This window comes from Salvelinus alpinus, chromosome 9 (genome assembly GCF_045679555.1).
Source record: "Salvelinus alpinus chromosome 9, SLU_Salpinus.1, whole genome shotgun sequence".
Classification (NCBI taxonomy): Eukaryota; Metazoa; Chordata; class Actinopteri; order Salmoniformes; family Salmonidae; genus Salvelinus; species Salvelinus alpinus.
The window spans coordinates 52,302,355-52,324,474 of NC_092094.1; the positions used below are offsets into that span (position 1 = coordinate 52,302,355).

Here is a 22,120-nt window from a genome sequence, read left to right on the forward strand (position 1 = left end):
CTCACTCCTACACAACCCACTCTGTAACCTGTAAAACAAACAAAGAGTTCTTAATTAGTTAAATACTGTTAAGGTTCTTAAGGATATAGGGGTCCTTCCCAAAAGTTTAGCGTTGAGCATTGGTAGTTCCTTGGTATTTAAACATATATGTATAAAAAACTGAAAAAGACAATGTTCAGTGCTTTTTTTAACCAGAAACATCAGAAATCATATGCATTTGCTGGGTTTTAAATCAAAACCAGAATGGAAAAATAAAACGACTCAATCCAATGCTTAAATGAGGGGTGCTATTGGTGCACAGAGCAGGGTAGAGCAAGGTTTCTTAAACTATGGGTCAGGACCCAAAAGTGGGCCCTGGGTATGTGAGAGGTGGGTCGCAAGTTATGCATTTATAATCACATATAATAAATACTGTTTCTTCTTAATTTGGGTTGTTGGAAGACAGTTCATTCCTAATTTGGGTCTCGAGCTGAACCCCTGAGGTAGAGAATCAGGACATAACACAAAGCATGTCTTATGCACACAAAGGTGATGAGAGATAGAATGCTGTATTGGTCAGAGAGCAGACTGGGAGCAGGACCTCAGCAGAACCCTGACCGGGAAAGACGGTCACCACCTGGGCCAAACTATTGTAACTAACCGACCGTTGGTGTACTTTGTAAAAGCCATTTTGCCAGTCTACTTTCTGTGTAGCAGTGACATTGGTTGTGATGGCAGTGTGTCAAATTCTACTTATCTTCATCATCAAAAGTCTCTGCACTCCCAATGACTAAGGCAGGGATGACCACTCTTTCTGTACATGTTCCTGCTCTTGGAAGAGAAACTTGTGTTGAAGGAATAAGAGAGCGAAAACAGAAGAAAAGTAGGCAGCTTGAACTGGACATCAAAGATCTAGCCAAACTAGTGTCCTCAATGTTTAAAATCAGTGAGGAGAGGAGCGACATGAAAGCTCCCACTAGGATGGACTCAACAAAAAACCTCAGGCCTCAATGGCTAACACTGAAACAAAACCCAAGCTCCTGTCCCATGTCACACACTCAGAATTTGCAGCCTTAGGATATACACACAGGAGGACCAAGGACAATATTAATCCTCCTCCGGACCCCATGACTCTCTTAGGCCTCCGGTCCATGTCTCAATCAGACCCCCAGAAATGTTTGGGCTCAACCATGTATCTGTCAAAGCCCTTGATTCCACCAGTAGACTCAGGCCTCTTTAACCCCATAAGTCAAACTCTCCTAATGCTATCGGAAAATACACCGCATGCATGTAGTATGATCTGGTCACTCAGGGGAACAGTGTTCAAAAGAAAGGAAATGGGCAAGGAGAAGATCACCTTTCTACAGGAAGATGGATCTATTCTGGCTGCTCATGGGTTGCAAAAAACGTTCAATAAATTCTGTGGTTTCCCAGAAATTCTGGTTGGAGAATTCCAGATTTCCTGCTTTTTCCCTTCTGATTCCGTAAAAAAATAGGAATTTATTGAAAGTTCCCGGAATTTTGCAACGCCAGACAGACATACAGTGCATTCGGGAAGTTCAGACCCCTTCCCTTTTACCACATTTTGTTACATTACAGCCTTATTCTAAAATGGATTTTTTTTTAAATTATCCTCAGCAATCTACACACAATACCCCATAATGACAAAGTGAAAACAAGTTTTAGAATTTTTTGCTAATATATTCAAAATAAAAAACAGAAATATCTTATTTACATAAGTACTCAGACGCTTTGCTATGAGGCTCGAAATTGAGCTCAGGTGCATCCTGTTTCCATTGATCTCCCTTGTGATGTTTCTACAACTTGATTGGAGTCAACCTGTGGTAAATTCAATTGATTGGACATGACTTGGAAAGGCACACACCTGTCTAAAGGCCAGTTTTATTGCTTTAATCAGAACAACCGTTTTCAGCTGTGCTAACATAATTGCAAAAGGGTTTTCTAATGATCAATTAGCCTTTTTAAAATGAAAAACCTGGATTAGCTAACACAACGTGCCATTGGAACACAGGAGGGATGGTTGCTGATAATGGGCCTCTGTACGTCTATGTAGATATTCCATTAAAAATCAGCTACAATAGTCATTTACAACATTAACAATGTCTACACTGTATTTCTGATCAATTTGATGTTATTTTAATGGACAAAAAATGCTTTTCTTTCAAAAACAAGGACACTTCAAAGTGATCCCAAACTTTTGAACGGTAGGGTATAAATATCTATATATATAAAAAAAAAAATGTGAATCACATTTTTATTTGGCATAACCCCAACGGCATTGCGTACCCCAGTTTGGGAATACCTGTTCTAGATGATTCTGTGCTTCCAACTTTGTGGCAACAGTTTGGGGAAGGCCCTTTCCTGTTTCAGCATGTCAATGCCCCCATGCACAAAGCGAGGTCCATACAGAAATGGTTTGTCAAGATCGGTTTGGAAGAACTTGACTGGCCTGCACAAAGCCTCAGCCCCATTGCACAGCTTTGGGAGGAATTGGAACGCCGACTGCGAGCCAGGCCTAATCGCCCAACATCAGTGCCCAACTTCACTAATGCTCTTGTGGCTGAATAGAAGCAAGTCCCCGCAGCAATGTTCCAACATCTAGTGGAAAGCCTTCCCAGAAGAGTGGAGGCTGTTATAGGAGCAAAGGGGGGGACCAACTCCAAATGAATGGCCATGATTTTGGAATGAGATGTTCGATGAGCAAATGATCAAATGACCAATTAGTAGAAAAAAGATCAGAATTGGACTGCCTGTGTAAACACAGCCTATGGGGCATAGTGTGAAAATAGGTAGGCAACTAGATTTATGTGGAGAATAGGTGAATATTGAAGTGAATGAAGGGACTTTTCTGCAAGATTATACAGAAAATACTGACAGCCTGGTATTGTGGAGATTAATGGACTCATGTCAGCTCTATACATTACATTTCTATCTGCAGCATTGTGAACTTTCACTCCACTGAACACTCCCCAGGTGACCACACCCTCCCTGCTTTGTAGGCACATCACTACAATCTGAGACCGAAAGCCTTCTGCCTTTACATGGAACGGCCGTGCCCACAAAAGGCATTAAATATAGATGTGACACATTCATTCAAGTTATTGACACGATCCGACTTCTGTGTAGCTATAGTGACAGAGATGTAGGTTTGGTTGACCTCACACAGGAGGGTCAAAGTATACCTCCCACTAAAATAATCACACCAACTGAAGTTTAATTCTGATTCAAGACATTTAGTTATGGGCTTTCCAAAGTTCCAATCTCACATTTGTATGCTTTTGAAAATTCCAAATCCAAAGATGAATTACAGACCATTATAGTTATGGTGTCAAACAGGTTGTTTATTAACTACAGTATGATCACAAATACCATCTGTTAATGAATTATTTTAGTCCTAAATACACCACTTATCTGGATAAAGATGAACATTTCAAAATGGTACAAATTCAAACACTTTAAACAAGCACAATAGGGCATTAATAAATTACATTGTAAGGCATACAAAAGAACATTACATACATTCATGAGGTTAATAACTATATCCAATATAAAAATCAGTGCAACAGTGTTGAGGTACAGTGCAGGTAGAATTTGATGCCAAATCCTATTGGCCTAGGACCACCATCTTTTCATTATAATTGACCTAAAACCATATGTTGCATCGCAACCAATCAAAAGTTCTCATTAGGAAGGTATGGTAAAACATTTAGAGCTCATGGACTGGTATTGAATGGGCTGATGTTGAAGTGCTTAGCAAATTTGCCCGAATCGTGTCTCTGTGTGATTTACTGAAGCAGTAACCAATGGCCTGCTCCGTTTCCCAGATCCTCTTTCGGAACCGGTCTCTATCGCGGGCTAGTTCCTCCCAGGGTCCTTTGCGAGACATCTTCCGGGCAAAGGGCCAAGTATGCATCACATGGACCTGGACAAGTGGTGAGAACCGCACCTAAAATACACAAACAGGTACACACGTGTCAGATGAGAGCATTTGACTGCAGTGTTGGGAGACAGTCACGCAACATTAACTGGAAGTGAACTCTCCACTGACTCATGACTCTCGCATCACATGACAGGTTTAGTCATTACAACCTCTGTTGCTTAACAACAATAAACAAGGGCTTGGGTTAACACATAAGTAAGCCTACAATGTGTACGAGGTAGATAAGTCATTGACTGACCTCACCATCAACTATACTACAAGTTACATTAGGGCGATTCCACACTAACGGGAGCAGGAAATATATTTTTGGTAACTCAGATTGTTCTGGCAATTCTCACATGGAAACTTCATTGGGAAGAAGGCTGTTTAACATGCTTTTTACATTTGTATCCCAAACAATCTGTACATAATACAGACATCGTGGTGGCATTATACTCCTTATAGTGCGCTCTAAAACATGGAGTATGTCTGGATTCTGAAGTTGTTTACATTTATTCAACATTAAAAATATTAATCTCAAAACTACCCCTTTTATTTTGTTCATTTTAAGACATCGTTTGGAACAATATACTCTACAAGTACATCACATTTCCAGAAGGGGCTCTCTGCTAATGCTGAAGTTATGATACATTTCATGAGCATCACCAACAAACACAGTGAGTGGTAAATGGATTCAAAGTGAGCTTCATCTGCTGGTGATTTGCTGAATTCACAATCCTAAAGGAGGGCTGTGATTGGTTAATGACCTATAACTTCATTTTCTATGTATAAAATGGATTATAACATTAAGAAGTACCAGAGAGCCCACTCTGGAAATGTGACATGTTTAAAGAGAATATTGTTCTAAACAATGTCAAAAGTTAGCTAAATCAAAATAGTGTAGCTTTGAGATATTCATATTTAATGTAGAATAAATTCATGTCATTTTTTTCTTTTCAGAATCTAGACATAATCCATATTCGAGAGCTCACTATAAGGAGTATAAATGACACCAAGTTGTTGTCGGTTCACGGGTCTTAAAGGAGGCATGTATAAGTCTAAAAAGGGCCTAAAATGGCCATTCATGATTCTCTCAAAAACAGTTTGTGATACAAATGGAAGAAGCATATCAAACATCCTTTCTCGCCCAATTAAGTTTGTGAAAATTGCCAAAACAATCTAGAATATCGGAAAAATATTTGCGCTCCCGCTAGTGTGGAATTACCCATTTTATATATTTGTTTTGTATTTCTGAGTAAATAAGTGGTTCCCCCTTACTAATATTAAGTTTCTAATATTCAAGTATTATGAACTGCATGTCTTGTTTGTTCGTGTTTAGCCAATATGTAAACTTGAGCTATTAATAGTACATAATGTTTGGTTGCAAATGTTTATATGGGCGATGTGATGGCCATGTATCATTTTTAAGGTGGTAAAACTAGAACTATAGACTGAGGGATGTATAACATGGAAAACTAATAACCTTTTTCAGAGGGTGGTTGAACTTCTCCTCCTGAGGTTGTCCTTGTCCTCCTGTTACTTTAGCTTCAGGTCTCCTCCAGGGCACTAGTGTAGTAGCTGGGTGGTAATGCTGATTTAACTGTCTCTTGGGTAGACAAGGCTTTGTGTGCCTGGTTGTTTGGAAGCTTTTGGCCACAACGTCCCTCTGCTTACCCTGGCCAGGTGGTGTCTGTGTGGGACAGGTCTGTGGGGTGCGTGGGTCTCCAGTGCTGAAGGCAGGTGGCTCTGTGGTTGTAGGGGAACTCTGGAGGCAGGCACGGAAGTTCAGAGGGTGGTAAGGGTCTTCATTTTGGGAGCAGGACCTCCATAGCTGCTCCTCTGTGTCATCCTCAGAGGAGGAAGGGCCAGGGGTCTCACTGTCAATGATGTCAGAAGAACATGAGGTCAGGACTGAGGCCCTTTCAGCCTCCTGGGAGTGTGTAAGTGTTTTGTCTGTGTGAGGGACTGAGCTGGCTACAGATGCCGTGAAACACAGGGGGTTGTATGGGTCGACGGGGCTGGTGAAGAGCTCCCAGAGCCTCTCGCTCTCCTCTTCGTCCAGGTCTGCGCACGAACCATCAGAACTCCCCCAGCTGCTTTCGCTATCTGAACGACTGGTCCAGATGTTCAAGCCACCGAGGGTCTCTTGAAGTTCTTCACCCGGCCGGCTGGACAAGTTACAGTCGAGGCCGCCTCCAACTTGATCTTCATTTTTTGTTTCCCCCATATTGGAGCAGCTTGAATTGCAGAGGGGGAAAGAGAAGGGCTTGTAAGGGTCGCTGGAGATGGCCAGGGACTCGCAAAGTGCTTTACTGTCCTCACTGTCAAACGCTCCCATGTTTCGGTCATCCTCTTTACCCCAGTAAACACTCAGATCATCTTCGGTGGTGTCATGTTTGGTTTTGAAGTCAAACGCTTTCTCCTTGTTGTTGCGAGACATTTCATCCAAGCTGGAGCTACAATCAGTGCTGCTCACTAACAGGTTACAGTCACCTGGAAAGCCCAGTTTCCAGCTGGGGTGGTGTCCAAGGTAAAGTCCATAATCGCTATCCATCATGGCATGGGACACAAAGTCGTCCACCAAACTGCAGTACATCACCTCAGCCTGTAGGCTGGACAGAAAGGCCCCTGTGTGGGAATTTCCAGAGACAGAGTCGATTCTTAGGTGAACTTCAAACCTGAACATATGGAAAACTGTTGAAGAAAAAAGAAAAAAAGTGCCTGGTTAACCCATAGACTGTATGGATTAAACAATGTACAAAAATTGTTGACATGTCATACCAAATATGGTAAGTGGTTCTTTGTCCGGTATTGTTATTTGGACAATAACTAGGCTACCAACCCATTCTCCCCTCCAAATGTTTTATAAAATAAGGACATTAATGAACTTGTTATATTGTTACTGTCGCCTGTTTTACGGTACCAGGTCAAAACAAGTTACAATCCGTGCGACCAGGGTCACATTTCCCCACACATACAAAAGGAAGTGAGCTTTCTTTATCCATTTTTTTTTTCGCCATGTAGGCTAGTTGACAAACAAGTTCTCATTTGCAACTGCGACCTGGCCAAGATAAAGCAAAGCAGTTCGACACATACAACACAGAGTTACACATGGAAATGAACGTTACTGTACCTGACAAGAAACTGTAGTAAATGACATGGACCAACAACCGTAGTTGTTCCCACAGTACGGTCAGTATATGCATGATCCACGGTAGGAGTGCCATACCACCGTCGCCAAACCTCTCCATCGCAGTTCGATGAGAACTAGTCGTAGAAGAATTGATGCCACTTGATGCCATTTTAACTCGAGCCATGTCTATGATTCGAAGAATTATCCTCACGTATTCTGATATCGCTCGTCGAAAACAACTAGATTAATCTCCCTCGTCAGTTGTCGTACTGTATGAAAAGGCTTCATTTCCCCCTTAAGTATTACTTTCTACGTATATAAAATATCTCAAATGTTGACTAGTAGTGCAGGCATATTTTCAGTTGTGATGTTGTAGTAGAGTGAATGTGGAACGATTGCGACGACACTATCCTTAAATAATCAAGTTCGCGTCGTCATATCATGCTGTGATTGGACACGGTAAGCGTCAGTCACATCCAAGTACCTCCTCCTCATTGTAAACGCTCCCTCCACTCACGTGTTTCAGTGACGCATGGAAAGTTCCAGTAAATTCCCCTTGGTTTCGTCTTTAGTTCAGTTTAAAATAAACGTATGACGTCACAATAACACAAATAGAAGTTCCCACTACATGTCCATATTATGCCGACATGTAATTCATTGAAACGGCTACATAAAGACATACAAATTCTTCTCAAAAATGTCCTCATTAAATAAATACAAGACAAATAAATATTTGAATCCCAATTATTTATTTATCCAAAGCGTGATGATGATTATGCCACCAAAGCAGAAGCTGTCGAGGACTCGCTGTAGAAGAAACATAAAGGAAATGATTAGAGACAGGAAAACGCAATAATACTCTCACAAACCAAAAGTGAACCACCAAACCAAGCATGAAGAGAATACAAATAACTGCTTTGCATTTCAATTTACAACACAAATCAGGGCACCTCACTTCAACATTTTATTTATTTAAATAATGACTCACATTCTAATTGGTTATATTTGACCCAAGATCAGACAACCCGGAAATAAACCATGGTTAGAGTGTATAATACAGTGCTATATGAAGGGGACTGGCAGAGTTGGCAGTGCAGCCACTCTGATAATTGACCTCCAGCATTCCTCTGGCACAACAGAAATATCTCAGCTCTTACAGGACAAAGAGCAGGACATAGAATTGTGCAGGAGTCATAGCGACCAAATTAAATGGCATAGACAGAGGTCTGGTACAGTAATATAATGGACATGTTATGAAGCAATTTGAGCTTAATTAAGTATGGCAGACTATGTTTGCCATACAAAAGAGCAGTAATTGTGTTTACTGGTACATACTACTTCCAGTTGGGAGCAAGTACTCTCTTGGTCTTGTAGTAACGGGCCAGTCTGTGGATCCTGCTCTCGGTGAGAATCAGGCGGAACTTGGCATCTTTGTCCTGCAAAAAAACAGGGGTACAGACATTAGCATCTCTAGAAACAAAGTATCTTAACAAGCTATTCTTAAAGAGTGCACACATGACTCATCCCCACATGCAGTACAAAAACACCAGACCCAAACAGGAGAGGGCTGTCCCTGATATGGCTCAAAGCTTAACACATCTTGTGAGAGACAAAAACGTGTTTACATCGGTCGGCCTACTTTTGACGATTGTGCGATGGGGGTCACTTCGGCCATCAGATGTAAATATACTGAACACAAATATAAAACGCAACATGCAACAATTTCATTGATTTTATTGAGTTACAGTTCATATGAGGAAATCAGTCAATTGAAATGAATTCATTACGCCCTAATCTATTGATTTCACATGACTGGGAATACAGACATGCATCTGCTGGTCACAGATACCTTAAAAAAGCTAGGGGCGTGGATCAGAAAACCAGTCAGTATCTGGTGTGACCACCAGTTGCCTCATGCAGCGCGACACATCTCCTTTGCATAGAGTTGACCGGGCTGTCCCTGATATGGCTCAAAGCTTAACACATCTTGTGAGAGACAAAAACGTGTTTACATCGGTCGGCCTACTTTTGACGATTGTGCGATGGGGGTCACTTCGGCCATCAGATGTAAATATACTGAACACAAATATAAAACGCAACATGCAACAATTTCATTGATTTTATTGAGTTACAGTTCATATGAGGAAATCAGTCAATTGAAATGAATTCATTACGCCCTAATCTATTGATTTCACATGACTGGGAATACAGACATGCATCTGCTGGTCACAGATACCTTAAAAAAGCTAGGGGCGTGGATCAGAAAACCAGTCAGTATCTGGTGTGACCACCAGTTGCCTCATGCAGCGCGACACATCTCCTTTGCATAGAGTTGACCGGGCTGTTGATTGTGGCCTATGGAATGTTGTCCCACTCCTCTTCAATGTCTGTGCCAAGTTCCTGGATATTGGTGGGAACTGGAACACGCTGTCGTACACATTGATCCAGAGCATCCTAAACATGCTCAGTGGGTGACATGTCTGGTGAGTACACAGGCCATGGAAGAACTACGTCATTTTCAGCTTCCTGGAATTGGGAACAGAGACTTGCGACATGGGGCTGTGCATTATCATGCTGAAACATAAGGTGATGGCGGCGGATGAATAGCACGACAATGGGCCTCAGGATCTCATCACGGTATCCGTTTATTCAAATTGCCATCGATAAAATGCAATTTTGTCCGTTGTCCGTAGCTTATGCCTGCCCATACCATAACCCCATCGCCACCATGGGGCACTCTGTTCACAACGTTGACATCAGCAAACCGCTCGCCCACACGATACAGGTGGTCTGTGATTGTGAGGCCGGTAGGTTGTACTGAGGTTGGACGAGGCTTATGGTAGAGAATTAAACATTCAATTCTCTGGCAACAGCTCTGACGGACATTCCTGCAGTCAGCATACCAATTGCACACTCCCTCAAAACTTGAGACATCTGTGGCATTGTGTTGTGTGACAAACTGAACATTTTAGAATAGCCTTTTATTGTCCCCAGCACACGGTGCACCTGTGTAATGTTCATGCTGTTTAATCAGCTTCTTGATATGCCACACCTGTAAGGTGGATGGATTATCTTGGACGGGCGGCAGGTAGCCTAGTGGTTAGAGCGTTGGGCAAGTAACCGAAAGGTTGCTACCTCACTTAAAGGGACAGCGTTCTGAATAAAATACAGCTTATGAAAATACCTTCCTCCCTGCCTTGAAGTAAACACTGAAATGTCACAACTAGATTTCACCCATCAAGCCATATTAGATCAGTCATTAGCCTAACTCAAGGAAGGATGTATTTTCAAAGTGTCCCATCAGGGCCCATGTTATGTGAGCCTGCTCACCTTTCTGTTCCTCTCCAGATGCTTCCTGACAGCCACAGCCTTCTTGATGAGGTGGTACAGGTCCTCGGGAAGATCTGGAGCCAGGCCTTTGGTCTTGAGGATCCTCAGAATCTTGTTGCCGGTGACAAACCGCACCTGGGCCACACCGTGGGAGTCCCTCAGAATGACACCTGGACAGAGAGGGGGAGGAAGGAAGGGACACAGAGTCAACTGGACAGTCAAGAGAAATTACCTTAATCATGGTTGGATACCTGTCTGTTTGGCATGACACCAAAGCAGTTTGCCCATGAGAAAACAGACAGGGACCCCTGTTAGCCTAAATCCAGCTTTATTCAGAACTCACCCAAAGATGACAATTCAACAACAATGAATAGATAAAGCTATCTCATTCATGGACCGTCAGCTGGTATTTGCTATTGTTGCACTTACCAATCTGAGATGGGGTCAATCCCTTCTTGGCCAGCTTGAAGATCTGTTCCTTGACATCATCAGATGTCAGCTTCAGCCACTGGAAGAGAACACCATAAGAGTGTTATGCCATTGAAGGCCGGAGCATGATGAGGAGGGCTGACTTTTCATCCGATGATCACCTCACAGAACCCAGACCGCAAACAGATATGAAAATGTACCTTAATCCAGGCTCGGAAGGATAGCTACTCCCGATTATAAGGAGTACACTGACATCATCCATGCCTGGATTGACAAACCTTTTCATATACACTTGGAGTCTGGGTTCAGCGAGCAGACCAGGAAATGAGCAATCTAAGCTCCAACCATTGTAACACCTAGCCACATTCTGTAACTCGGTGTGTGAAGCTCCCGTACGGAGGTAATTATTGGCTCCATACTCACCAATTACAGAAGAATTTCCACCAAACTAAATTTAGCAGTACTTCCTTAATAATTTCAGAAGGCTCCGGTGGCTTATAAACTCCTGTGGCTAGTTGCCCATGAAACCAGGCAATCAGAAAATGTGGAGTTGTTTAATTTATTCTTTCCAATATGCACAAATCAAATAATATACATGCTGTCATAATTTTTCCCAAAATCATCTCATTGATCAAGACAGGTGGGTGTCATTCTGCCCGGGGAACAGTTGGGGGTTAACTGCCTTGCTCAAGGGCAGAACGGCATATTTTTCCACCTTGCCTCCTCTGGGATTTGAACCAGCAACCTTTAGTATACATTATTTGTCTTCAGGAAGGCCAGCTTTTTTTTTTTTTTTTTTTAGAGGAACGGGAGATTCCATATAGGCTGATCCATGTCAAGGTTTGGCATTTCGAGGAGAGGCTTTATTACTGCCACTTTTTGTGAGTTTGGTATACATCCGGAGGAAAGGGATGTTGTTTATAAACATGTTTATTATGTTCAACATAGGAGGGCCAAGCACAGGAAGTAGCTCTTTCAGTAGTTTATTTGAAATAGGGTCCAGTATGCAGCTGGAAGGTTTAGAGGCCATGACTATGTTTGTGAATGTATCGAGAGATACGTGATTAAAAAACTTGATTGTCTCCATTGATCTTAGGTCCTGGCAGTTCTTGGCAGACTCGGGCAATTGAGTTTTGGAGAAATACACAGATTCAAAGAGGAGTCCATAATTTGCTTTCTAATTATCTTTTCGTCTAAGAAGTTCATGAATTCAACACTGCTGAAGTGAAGGCCATCCTCTCTTGGGGAATACTGCTTTTTAGTTAGCTTTGTGATCATATCAAAAATACATTTTTGATTGTTTTTATTCTACTCAATTAGGTTGGAAAAGTAGGCTGATTAAGCAGCAGTGAGAGCTCTTTGAAATTGCACGGCACTGTCTTTCCAAGATAGTCAGAAGACTTCCAGTTTGGTGGAGCGCCTCTTCCGTTCCAATTTTCTGGAAGCTTGCTTCAGGGCTCGGGTATTTTCTGTATAGCAGGGAGCTAATTTCTTGTGACAAATTATTTTTGTTTTTAGAGGTGCGACTGCATCTAGGGTATTTCTTAAGTGATAATGCCCGTAAAGCCGGTGTTTGGAGGATATATTGGCACAGGTGTTGTTAGTCGAGGGCTGGCAAACCGTGCCAATATATCCTCCTAACACCGGCTTCGTTCGTTCTATCGGTTCAGTCATTTTGTTCTGTATCTATGGGCGCGACCCAGCCGTTTGTTCTAAATGTTCCATTGCCATACTGGCTGGCAACGTTCTTATCCCTTGCTTGCTAGCTAGCCAACTATGGCTAACTTAGTCACATTCTGCAGCCAGAATAACAGCAAAGTAGCCGCATTTGCATTTGTTTACTCTGTTCTCTAGTGACATTTATTTGGATACATCCATAACAATGAGCTAATGAGGCACGATTTACTCGGTGCGCAGTCGGATGGAACAGAGTAAATAGGCATTTTAATGTCAGATATTTAGCCGGTGCTAACTTGTGGAATGCGGTTTTAATCAATCAGCATTAAGGATTAGACCCACCCGTTGTATTAGGAAGGTTAAATTTAGATCCTCGGTTCGGTGGTTAACTGATTTTTTTACTCTGACATCCTTGGGTAGGTGGAGGGAGTCTGGAAGGGAATCTAGGAATCTTTGGGTTGTCCGAGAATTTATATAATGGCGTTTGATAATCCTTGGTTGGGGTCTGAGCAGATTATTTGTTGCGATTGCAAAAACATTTAGATCCCCAATATTTATTCCACAGGACAAAACTAGATCCAGGGATTGACTGTGGCAATGCGTAGGTCCGGAGACATGTTGGACAAAACCCAGAGTCGATGATGGCTCCGAAAGCCTTTTGGAGTGGGTCTGTGGTCTCTTCTAGGCAAATACTGAAGTCACCAAAAATGTGAATATTATCTGGGCGGTCTCTCTATAAAAGTCGCTGACCGTGCCTCCCGGGTGGCGCAGTGGTCTAGGGCACTGCATCGCAGCGCTAACTGCGCCACCAGAGTCTCTGGGTTCGCGCCCAGGCTCTGTCGCAGCCGGCCGCGACCGGGAGGTCCGTGGGGCGACGCACAATTGGCCTAGCGTCGTCCGGGTTAGGGAGGGTTTGGCCGGTAGGGATATCCTTGTCTCATCGCGCTCCAGCGACTCCTGTGGCGGGCCGGGCGCAGTGCGCGCTAACCAAGGGGGCCAGGTGCACGGTGTTTCCTCCGACACATTGGTGCGGCTGGCTTCCGGGTTGGAGGCGCGCTGTGTTAAGAAGCAGTGCGGCTTGGTTGGGTTGTGCTTCGGAGGACGCATGGCTTTCGACCTTCGTCTCTCCCGAGCCCGTACGGGAGTTGTAGCGATGAGACAAGATAGTAATTACTAGCGATTGGATACCACGAAAATTGGGGAGAAAAGGGGGTAAAATGTATTTAAATAAATAAATAAATAAAGTCGCTGACCGCACACCAATACACAAACTATCACAAAAGTAACAGCTAACCCCTTTATTGTAAATAAGAATATAATATGTTTCTAAACATTTCTACATTAATGTTGTGCGTCTGTAAAAAGCTACAGACGCACAAATATCACAACTCCCAAGACATGCTAACATCTCACCATTACAATAACAAGGAAGGTTATCATTTTTGGGGGAGTATGATATTTGTGAGTCTAACTTTCTCACTCATTATTCACGATTCATTCAGGACTATCCACAATCATGGTGGCATCCACATGAATGTAGAAGTGTTTAAAAACATTATATTCTTATTTACAATAAAAAGGGTCAGCTGTTTGAGTGATAGTTTGTGTATTGGTGTGCGGTCAGCGACTTTTACAGAGACCGCCCAGAATTCTCTGTGCCATTTGAGACACAAAAGGATAGCTGCGTTCTAAGACCTGCTATCTCCAGCGCATATGACAAAATTATGAAAGATATGAATTATGCAATTGATCTTGTGTCGTGTTGACTACAACCTTTTACTAACATCACCAATCTGAAGTAAAAAGGATGTGCAATTCTCCCCAATTCAATGTGGTCAAAACGTCAGCTTGCAGTAACACATACTGTCCACATGCTGGAAACTAGCGTAATAATTCAATATCTTAATTTAGGATGATAGTAAATGAAGCAAGATTTTTTCAATAATCACACATTTCTCACTAGTGGAACCATTTTGAGATTACAAAAATGCTCTTATGCACAATTTAACCGGGCGCACTAGAAAGAACACCCATATCTACAGCAGACCATTCATTTGACTTCCCTACCATCAGGTAGGTGTCCACTCACCTTATTACTGAAGGCTTACTTACCAGTCTTATGTAGACACTAGCTGCCTACATCCACTCGTATAGTATACAGCAGACCAATATTGACCCAACAATACTGATGAACCGTTGTACTTACAGTGGGGACACTTCGCCTGTAAGGCAGCGCCGACTGGGACAAGCCCTTTCTGCAACAGAAATGGCATTCACATTAGTTGGGCAATTTTTAAGTAGCTAAACTGGCAGCAAACATGTTGAAATTTTTGTGTGTGTGGTGCAATTCATTGTTGGCTACAAATTCAATGAACCGACTGAGATGGTGATAAGACTCAAATACTAACGTTAGTAGGGTGTTAGTTCACGTAACAAAATCTGGACGCTGAGCGGGAATACGGTTTGATTCTGGTGCTCACTTTATTAATCATGATATTGTGGTGGAAATTCAACACCAGGGACACCTGAAGTCAATATTCAATGACTCACTATTTATTATCAGTTAATTGTAGAGGTTGCAACAAACACATGTACAAGTCTGTCACAAGCTCCGCCAGGGCGGTCCCTTCAGTCCTCTTATATACTGCTATATAAAAAAGCTAAATAGGCATTGCTCATAGGGTTGGTTCCTGCAGGTGACTGGTTAACCAAGAAACTGAGCAATGTCTCCCATCTTAACTTCCAGAACATATTCTAGCAGTTCTGCCAATTGGTCTGACTGAGGAGGTCACAGTCACCTGCACGAACCAAGATAGAGTTAGAGAATATGCATACTGTATATAATTCTAGGCTATCTTCAGACAATACCATTTTATTAACTGAATGAAATGTAAATATTTTTTCACTAAAATCTTCCTTAATATGTTGTGAATAACAAAATAGTGTAAATGTCAGTGTTGTCTGATAAACCATTTGTGAGCATCTCTGATTCGGGGGAGCTACCTCAATCAGAGGGGTCAGAGCGGTTTGACGCTTCTGACAACCACTTTTCGGGCTCTCCTGAAAATACTGCTTTCACATTCGTCAATTTCTGTAGGTGTTATCTTGTTCAATCAAACTATTAGAGTATCAACTCGAAGAAGACGTTGACTGACTTCTGGAAGGAGTTTTATGGAGCAAGCGCAAAAATCGGCTGAGTGAGAATGTAAGCAACAAACAAGCATTCACCTACACTGTGACCATATACAAAAACGTATTATCACTACAAAGCTCAGGTTCTTGGTAGCATTTTAATATGCTGCTATAAAGATTTCATGCTGAATTGTTGAAACGATCATAGGTTTACCGCGAGTAGGTGGCTAACAAGCCGTTTAGCTAGCTAGCTAACATTAGCTGAGGGAGAGTGGGCCGTTTTCTCAAGACTCCCTCTCTCGCACGATTTGGTGAAACAAAAATTCACTTTAATCAATTTAAATCTCAGGAATAATTTGATATGAAGCAATTGAAACTATGAATCGAGAAACCATGCAGTTTATTAGGCTATAGATGAAATAAATTAGGATGAACGTCACAGGGTGGTGAAAGGGCATGGTGATCTTGATGCTCCTTTCCAATAAATAGGGGGGTCTTATTCTGGTGACATGATGATCGATGCTTGACTGCCATTTGACAAATAAAGATATTCTTGCTCCTATCCATAATATTCTCATCATGTAGACGTTCTGCGAGCTGTTGGATAGAGAACATGTGCCAAGACCAGAGTAGGCACATTTGCTATTTAATGCAACAGTTTTGTGACAAAACTATCAGAGGAGTTGAAAATGCAATGAAATGAAAATTTGAGTGAAAAATTACATTTTGTCCATTTGGTGGAAACATTGGTGGGGAAATGCGTATATTTTCATTATGCAGGTTTTACAATATTCGTATGAAAATCTGTCACCAATTAGATGGAAACCTAGCAATTGTCAATGATTTTATTGCATACAAACATTAAATATGTGCATAAATTAACATCAAATTTGCATATGTGTATTTCATTATATTCCATTTTAACATGCTCATATTATTGTATAACCCCTGAAACTGTCATGTTGATAGGACATTCCTTTCTTGAGATATGAGTTTCATAAGGGATGCGTTCCATGGAAAATAATGAACGACGTTGGAGGTGTGTTCCACAACGCGCTAGCGGAATGTATTATTGTACAGTTGTATTATTTTCCAGAAAACGCATAGAGCCCCGAGTTGATTATCCCTTTTATACCATGGCTGTAATTTAACACATTTGCCACTAGAAATTTACTCACTTGCTTGAAGAAATAGGTTCAACATCCACTGAAGTAGCTAGCAAGTTTAGATAGCTATAGTAGTTGCCATGGTAACCAAACAAACGCGCTAGTTTAGCTAACCAAAGCTAGTTAAAAAAAAATATATATTTTTACTATAGCCATTGAATTCTACCGTGCAAATATACCAAGCGTTATATGGAAATAATGCACGCTTTAGAACACTCTTAAAGCCAATCAGAGAGCATTGGCTAACAACTCCATGGTATAATTAAGTGATAATGTCCGAGAAGCCGGTGTTTGGAAGAAAAACGGGTGTTGTTCGTGGAGGGCCGGCAAACAATGCCAATATATCCTCCAAACACCGGCTTGTTGGAGACCAAATTTGAATATGGAAACAATGTTGGAGACAGACAGTTTATACAAATTTCCGCTGTCAAAAACTAAATATTAAGTCTAAAATTTATGTGAGAATGTCTACATGCTTTTTATAATAGTGGAGATCAACTTCCCTGCCTGGGCTGATGAGACAGTGGATTGCGCAGTCAGATGGAACAGAGTAAATAGGCATTTTAACGTCATAGATTTAGCCGGTGTTAACTTGTGGTAAAGACACTGTCTGAAATGCACTTTTAACCTATCAGCATTCAGGATTAGACCCACCCATTATAATTAAGCTATAAGGCCGAAGGAGGTGTGGTTTATGGCCAATATGCCACGGCTAAAGTCTGTTCTTTCAGCCAATCAGCATTCAGCTAGGGCTCGAAACACCCAGTTTATGTTTGTTAGTCAGTCGAGTCTGTCATTTTGGTGCTATTTTTGGAAAAGGCTTTGCCATTGACCTATGCCTCCAACACTACTCAGCAAATTGGACGTAGTCTAACACAGTGCCATCCGTTTTGTCACTCTAAAGCCCCATATACTACCCACCACTGCGACCTGTATGCTCTCATTGGCTGGCATATCAGTCGCCAAACCACTGGCTCCAGGTCATCTAGAAGTCTTTGCTAGGTAAAGCCCCGCCTTCTCAGTTTACTGGTCACCATAGCAACAACCACCCGTAGCACACGCTCCAGCAGGTATATTTCACTGGTCATCCCCAAAGCCAACTCCTCCTTTGGCCGCCTTTCCTTCCAGTTCTCTGCTGCCAACGACTGGAACGAACTGCAAAAGTCACTGTAGCTGGAGACTTATATCTCCCTCACTAACTATAAGCATCAGCTGTCAAAGCAGCTTACCGATCACTGCACATAGCCCATCTGTAAATAGTCCACCCAACTACCTAGTCCCTATATTTTTTTGGTTGCTCTTTTGCAACACAGTATCTCTGCTTGCACATCTATCACTCTAGTCAGTGTTAATACTAAATTGTTATTATTTCGCCACTATGGCTTATTTATTGCCTTACCTCGCTAATCTTATATTTGCACACACTGTATTTACATTTTTCTATTGTGTTATTGACTGTACTTTTGTCTATCCCATGTGTAACTCTGTGTAACTGTTGTGTTTGTCGCACTGCTTTGCTTTATCTTGGCCAGGTCGCAGTTGTAAATGAGAACTTGTTTTCAACTAGCCTACCTGGTTAAATGTAAAAAATCTGACCACACTGTGCTTCTGAGTGTCTGTTGTGTCATTTGGTATGCTCCGTTCAGCCCTAAAAGCAATGTTTATTTTACCACTATAACACCCTAACGTTAGCTAAAATGGCACCATTGAGACAAGACTAAATTGAAAAAACGGAGTTAGATAGCTCATAACGTTATAAGCTAGTGACAAAGTGTTTGTGTGGTGGATACTTCAGCTTTCTGACTTTACATCATCCCACAGAAATGCAGGGAAGTGTGTTGTCTAATTTACGTTAGCTAGCAGTAACCAGAGTTATACGACTGGCTGTAACTAGCTTGTTGCCGGCTAAATTAGCTTGCTAAATGGGGCAATGTTCAAACTCTTAATTTATTGGGACTGGGGCAATTTAGACGGTTCAATTTGGATGTCATGTGTACACAATATATTCTCATTGCATAAATTGTAAATATATTTCATAACTGATGTTTAAAAAGCTGTTTTGTACGGTGAAAATAAAGCTTACCCGGGAGCGTGCATGCGACCCATAATAGCAGTAGAGAAAGAGAGAGCCTTGGACGGCGGGTCGTTCGTGAACGAACAGCTCTTTTGGTGAACATTGGGAACCGAGGGAGCCATTCATTTGGCTCACTGATTTGCATACTGTTAATCAAAGATTTTTATAACAAAACCTCATTGTTCACTCTGTGCTGTTAATATTGATTTTTGAGCTCCAGATATCTATTATCTGGATATAAATTATAAAAACATTGTCTGAAGATGGTAATTCCTCAGTGCAGCAACAATATGGTGAAGGTGGTTTTTCTTTTCTTTTTTACAGGCAATCTATTAATTTGATCAGGTAAACATTTATTTTAACTCACGTTTCACGATCTGATATAACGGTAAGCAACGTTTTAGGCTTTAAATTACAGATTTAGAATTTGTTCATGGTTTTAGGGCAATTTCTAAGCATTACTGAACGAAGAGCCGTTTGGGAGCCAAATGAACGACTCTTAGGTGAACGGAGCAAAATAATCCGGCTCTTTGAAAATATTCGTAATGAACATGAATGCCTCCACGCGATTGAAAGAACAACTTTGCGCCTGCGTGGGAAATTACGTCAGATGCGCTTGAGTAGAAGAAAGCCACAATCCCGCACTGTTTTCAGACAACTGAATTGCAGCCCCGCCACTAGATTGGCTGTAAAGGTGAGCGATGGCGCTAGAGAAACAACCACTCTCAAACACCCTTATATTTTCGGTCAAATGTGTGGTACTGTTTTTGGGGGGCTATGTCATAAGAATGCTTTTCACTGACTTTTCCAGCTAAATAAAACTCCTGAACATCTAATCAAATGGCTACCGGGACTATTTGCATCGTTCTCCCCCCCGTTTTTACGCTGCTTATCTGTTTATTAGCCATGAATAGTCACTTTACCTCGACTAACCTGTACCCCCGCACATTGACTCTGTACCGGTACCCCCTGTAATATAGCCTCGCTACTGTTATTTTATTGTTGCTCCTTAATTCTTATTTTTTTTTCCCTCTATTTTTTACTGAAGATTTATTTTAGTAAATACTTTAACACGTATTTTTCTTAACTGCATTGCTGGTTAGTAAGCATTTCACTTTTAGGTCTAAACCGGTTGTATTCAGCGCCGGTTTAGTGACAAATGACATTTGATTTGAAAAAGAGACCATCAGGTGCATAGAAATACAATGATCAATGACAATCAATATCACTGATTCGATTGGCCCTTTGCCAACATAAACAAAAAAACAATGAACGTCAGTCTTTGTTCAAAAAACATTTAATTTGCTTTAGGAAAGAAGGGATTACAGTACACACCGATTCATTCGGGTTAAGGTAACCAATTAAGAATAAATAACTGGCCATGTTAATAATACAAACTCAGCATGTTTTTATTTTATTTTTACAGTCATTAAAATAGTGGATCAAGTCACTATTTGTCTTTGTTGATATTCTCTTTAAAACCCCTCCAGGATAAATTCATTATTTCATCTTTAGTTTTGTAGTTGGCTCAGAGGAAGCAGCGTATCTCTTGCCCTGGATGTCTTTCCCTTTTTTTTGTCCATATGGCTCCAGGTCAAGTTACCCCTACAGCACAGATCTAGGATCAGCTTACCCCACCCCAAATTCTACCCTTAAACAAATAGGTGGCAATATAACATCTGACCTTAGATCAGTGTTTAGAGGCAACCTTATCCTACACCATCAAATGCACGACAAGAGTGTTCGTGATACAAATCCCGAAAAGGAGTCAAGTAATTACCATTAAAAAGACATGGTGGTGTGCAGACAAGTTGGAGCTGATCGTTCCAACACTGATGCTAGTCCTGATGCTCGTCCTGAACCCTGCTCACAGTGGAAGAACTGTTGACATTATTTGACAGAATAGATTTCTTTTTCAATTGGGGTATCACAATTTGTATCAAATATACTGTGATAAGGTTAAAGTGGAGCGTAGTAGAGATTGTGAACACAAACAAGGCACCCTGTTCGGTTCCCCTTTGGAAGAGTGGTTTGCCATCATCATCAGTTCTTTTGGCACGTGATTGGGAAACACAAGATCACTCTCTTTCCTGGAGTCTGGTTTGAGACGGACACATCCCCAGACATTCTCAGCTAGCTTAGCAGGAAACCAGACGCTTCCTATTTGTCTACGTAGAAAAAAGTTAAATGTAAAAATGAGCCCCTTTTTAAAAAATAAATGTGTCAATCTATATATACTCTTCTGAAAGTAAGCCATTTTGGTCCTCTAATGTCAAAATGTACAAAACATTACAGCTCTCGTGTTATAGTTTAGGAACAAACAAAATAAGTGGAGATTGTTTGCTACGATGAGAAAACAACCATGATTAGTGAGAGTGAGAGAAAGGCCCCACACCCAGAAACAACCGCTAGCCTAGCCCCTATCCCTTAGGCACTTGTGTAGATCTGAAAGGTCGGTGCTACAACCATATTGCTTATAATTCTTTAGGATCTACATGAACGGCCTTCGGGGGTAGGAGGGGTTTCTGGACAGGGTCAAAGAGAGGTTGGGAATGAGGTGAGCTTGAGGAGGAAGGGGGTGGAGTTTAGAAGCACCCCCCCTGGGGGTGGCCAGTTCCGTTGCCCTTATATGGGTGATGGGTGTATCTCTGGAGTTTTTGAAGAGGTGAGAAGTGGAGTTGTTCCCAGGTGGAGTCGTCTAGAAGTAGGGCACGGCGGTCAGCTTGTACCAATTGACCGTCTCCTTGCTGAGGTCGAAGTCCTTGAGTTTGAGCGTGACGCCGCCCAGGTAGCAGTTCTCTCTCAGCGACTCGGCACTAAGCACGCTCAGTTGTAGCTCCCGCAGCCCAAGGGTCTCCTTGCTGTAGCCACTGTACACCAGCTAAGGAGGAGGTAGTCAAAGCAGTTAACACGAGTTGGCAGCAATTTGTATTAGTTAGCATTCGTCACAAAGACATATGAGGAGAACAGTTACAAAGTGACAGTCGGGCAGGACACAAAGCCGTTAGCTATGACAATTTTCTATGGTGGCCTAATGAAAATGTGCCACACTGATTTCACTCACCATTTCGTTGAAAGTGGGGTTCCTGGTCTTCCTGGATATCTTTGTTTTGCACTTGGAGGTTTTGTGGGGGTCTGGGAGCAGGTAGGTTTTCACATAAGGGTTAGGGTCTGTCCCCTCCTCAGATACCTATAAGCAGGCAGATGGACATGGGCATGCTTAGTGGAGCATTAACTAAGGCCAAACTGAGGATTCACAT

At 41.8% G+C, this 22,120-nt stretch overlaps 3 protein-coding genes and 1 non-coding gene across 5 annotated transcripts in view; all 4 read right to left on the reverse strand.

Annotated features, from left to right (window-relative positions):
- Window positions 1-3,320: 3,320 nt before the first annotated feature.
- On the reverse strand, window positions 3,321-7,520 carry LOC139584009 (protein phosphatase 1 regulatory subunit 15B-like). 2 transcript variants are annotated; one of them, XM_071415548.1, is made up of 3 exons: window positions 7,053-7,520; window positions 5,403-6,613; window positions 3,321-3,946 (listed from the first exon to the last, which is right to left on the reverse strand). In XM_071415548.1, the coding sequence occupies exons 1-3, from the start codon at window positions 7,234-7,236 to the stop codon at window positions 3,707-3,709; spliced, it is 1,635 nt and encodes a 544-aa protein (XP_071271649.1). In that variant the 5' UTR covers window positions 7,237-7,520; the 3' UTR covers window positions 3,321-3,706. The 2 variants fall into 2 exon arrangements, with proteins under 2 accessions (XP_071271649.1, XP_071271650.1); XM_071415549.1 differs by having other exon boundaries at window positions 5,403-6,547; window positions 7,053-7,464.
- A 262-nt stretch (window positions 7,521-7,782) lies between these two features.
- On the reverse strand, window positions 7,783-18,990 carry LOC139584010 (small ribosomal subunit protein uS15-like). The gene is made up of 6 exons (XM_071415550.1): window positions 18,870-18,990; window positions 14,695-14,743; window positions 10,812-10,890; window positions 10,383-10,552; window positions 8,388-8,488; window positions 7,783-7,859 (listed from the first exon to the last, which is right to left on the reverse strand). Exons 1-6 carry the CDS (start codon window positions 18,980-18,982, stop codon window positions 7,826-7,828), a joined length of 546 nt encoding a protein of 181 aa, XP_071271651.1. The 5' UTR covers window positions 18,983-18,990; the 3' UTR covers window positions 7,783-7,825.
- Window positions 8,113-8,240, reverse strand: LOC139531195 (small nucleolar RNA SNORA19). The gene has a single exon (XR_011666297.1). It is a non-coding gene; the product is annotated as a small nucleolar RNA SNORA19 (small nucleolar RNA).
- Window positions 18,991-20,139: 1,149 nt separating the features above from the next.
- LOC139584011 (phosphatidylinositol 4-phosphate 3-kinase C2 domain-containing subunit alpha-like) overlaps window positions 20,140-22,120 on the reverse strand; it is a 53,272-nt gene continuing 51,291 nt past the window's right edge. The window contains exons 32-33 of the mRNA XM_071415551.1: window positions 21,925-22,050; window positions 20,140-21,741 (exon numbers count right to left, since the gene is read on the reverse strand). Coding sequence (XP_071271652.1) covers window positions 21,559-21,741; window positions 21,925-22,050 — 309 coding nt within the window. The 3' untranslated portion in view covers window positions 20,140-21,558. The remainder of the gene's footprint in view (window positions 21,742-21,924; window positions 22,051-22,120) is intronic.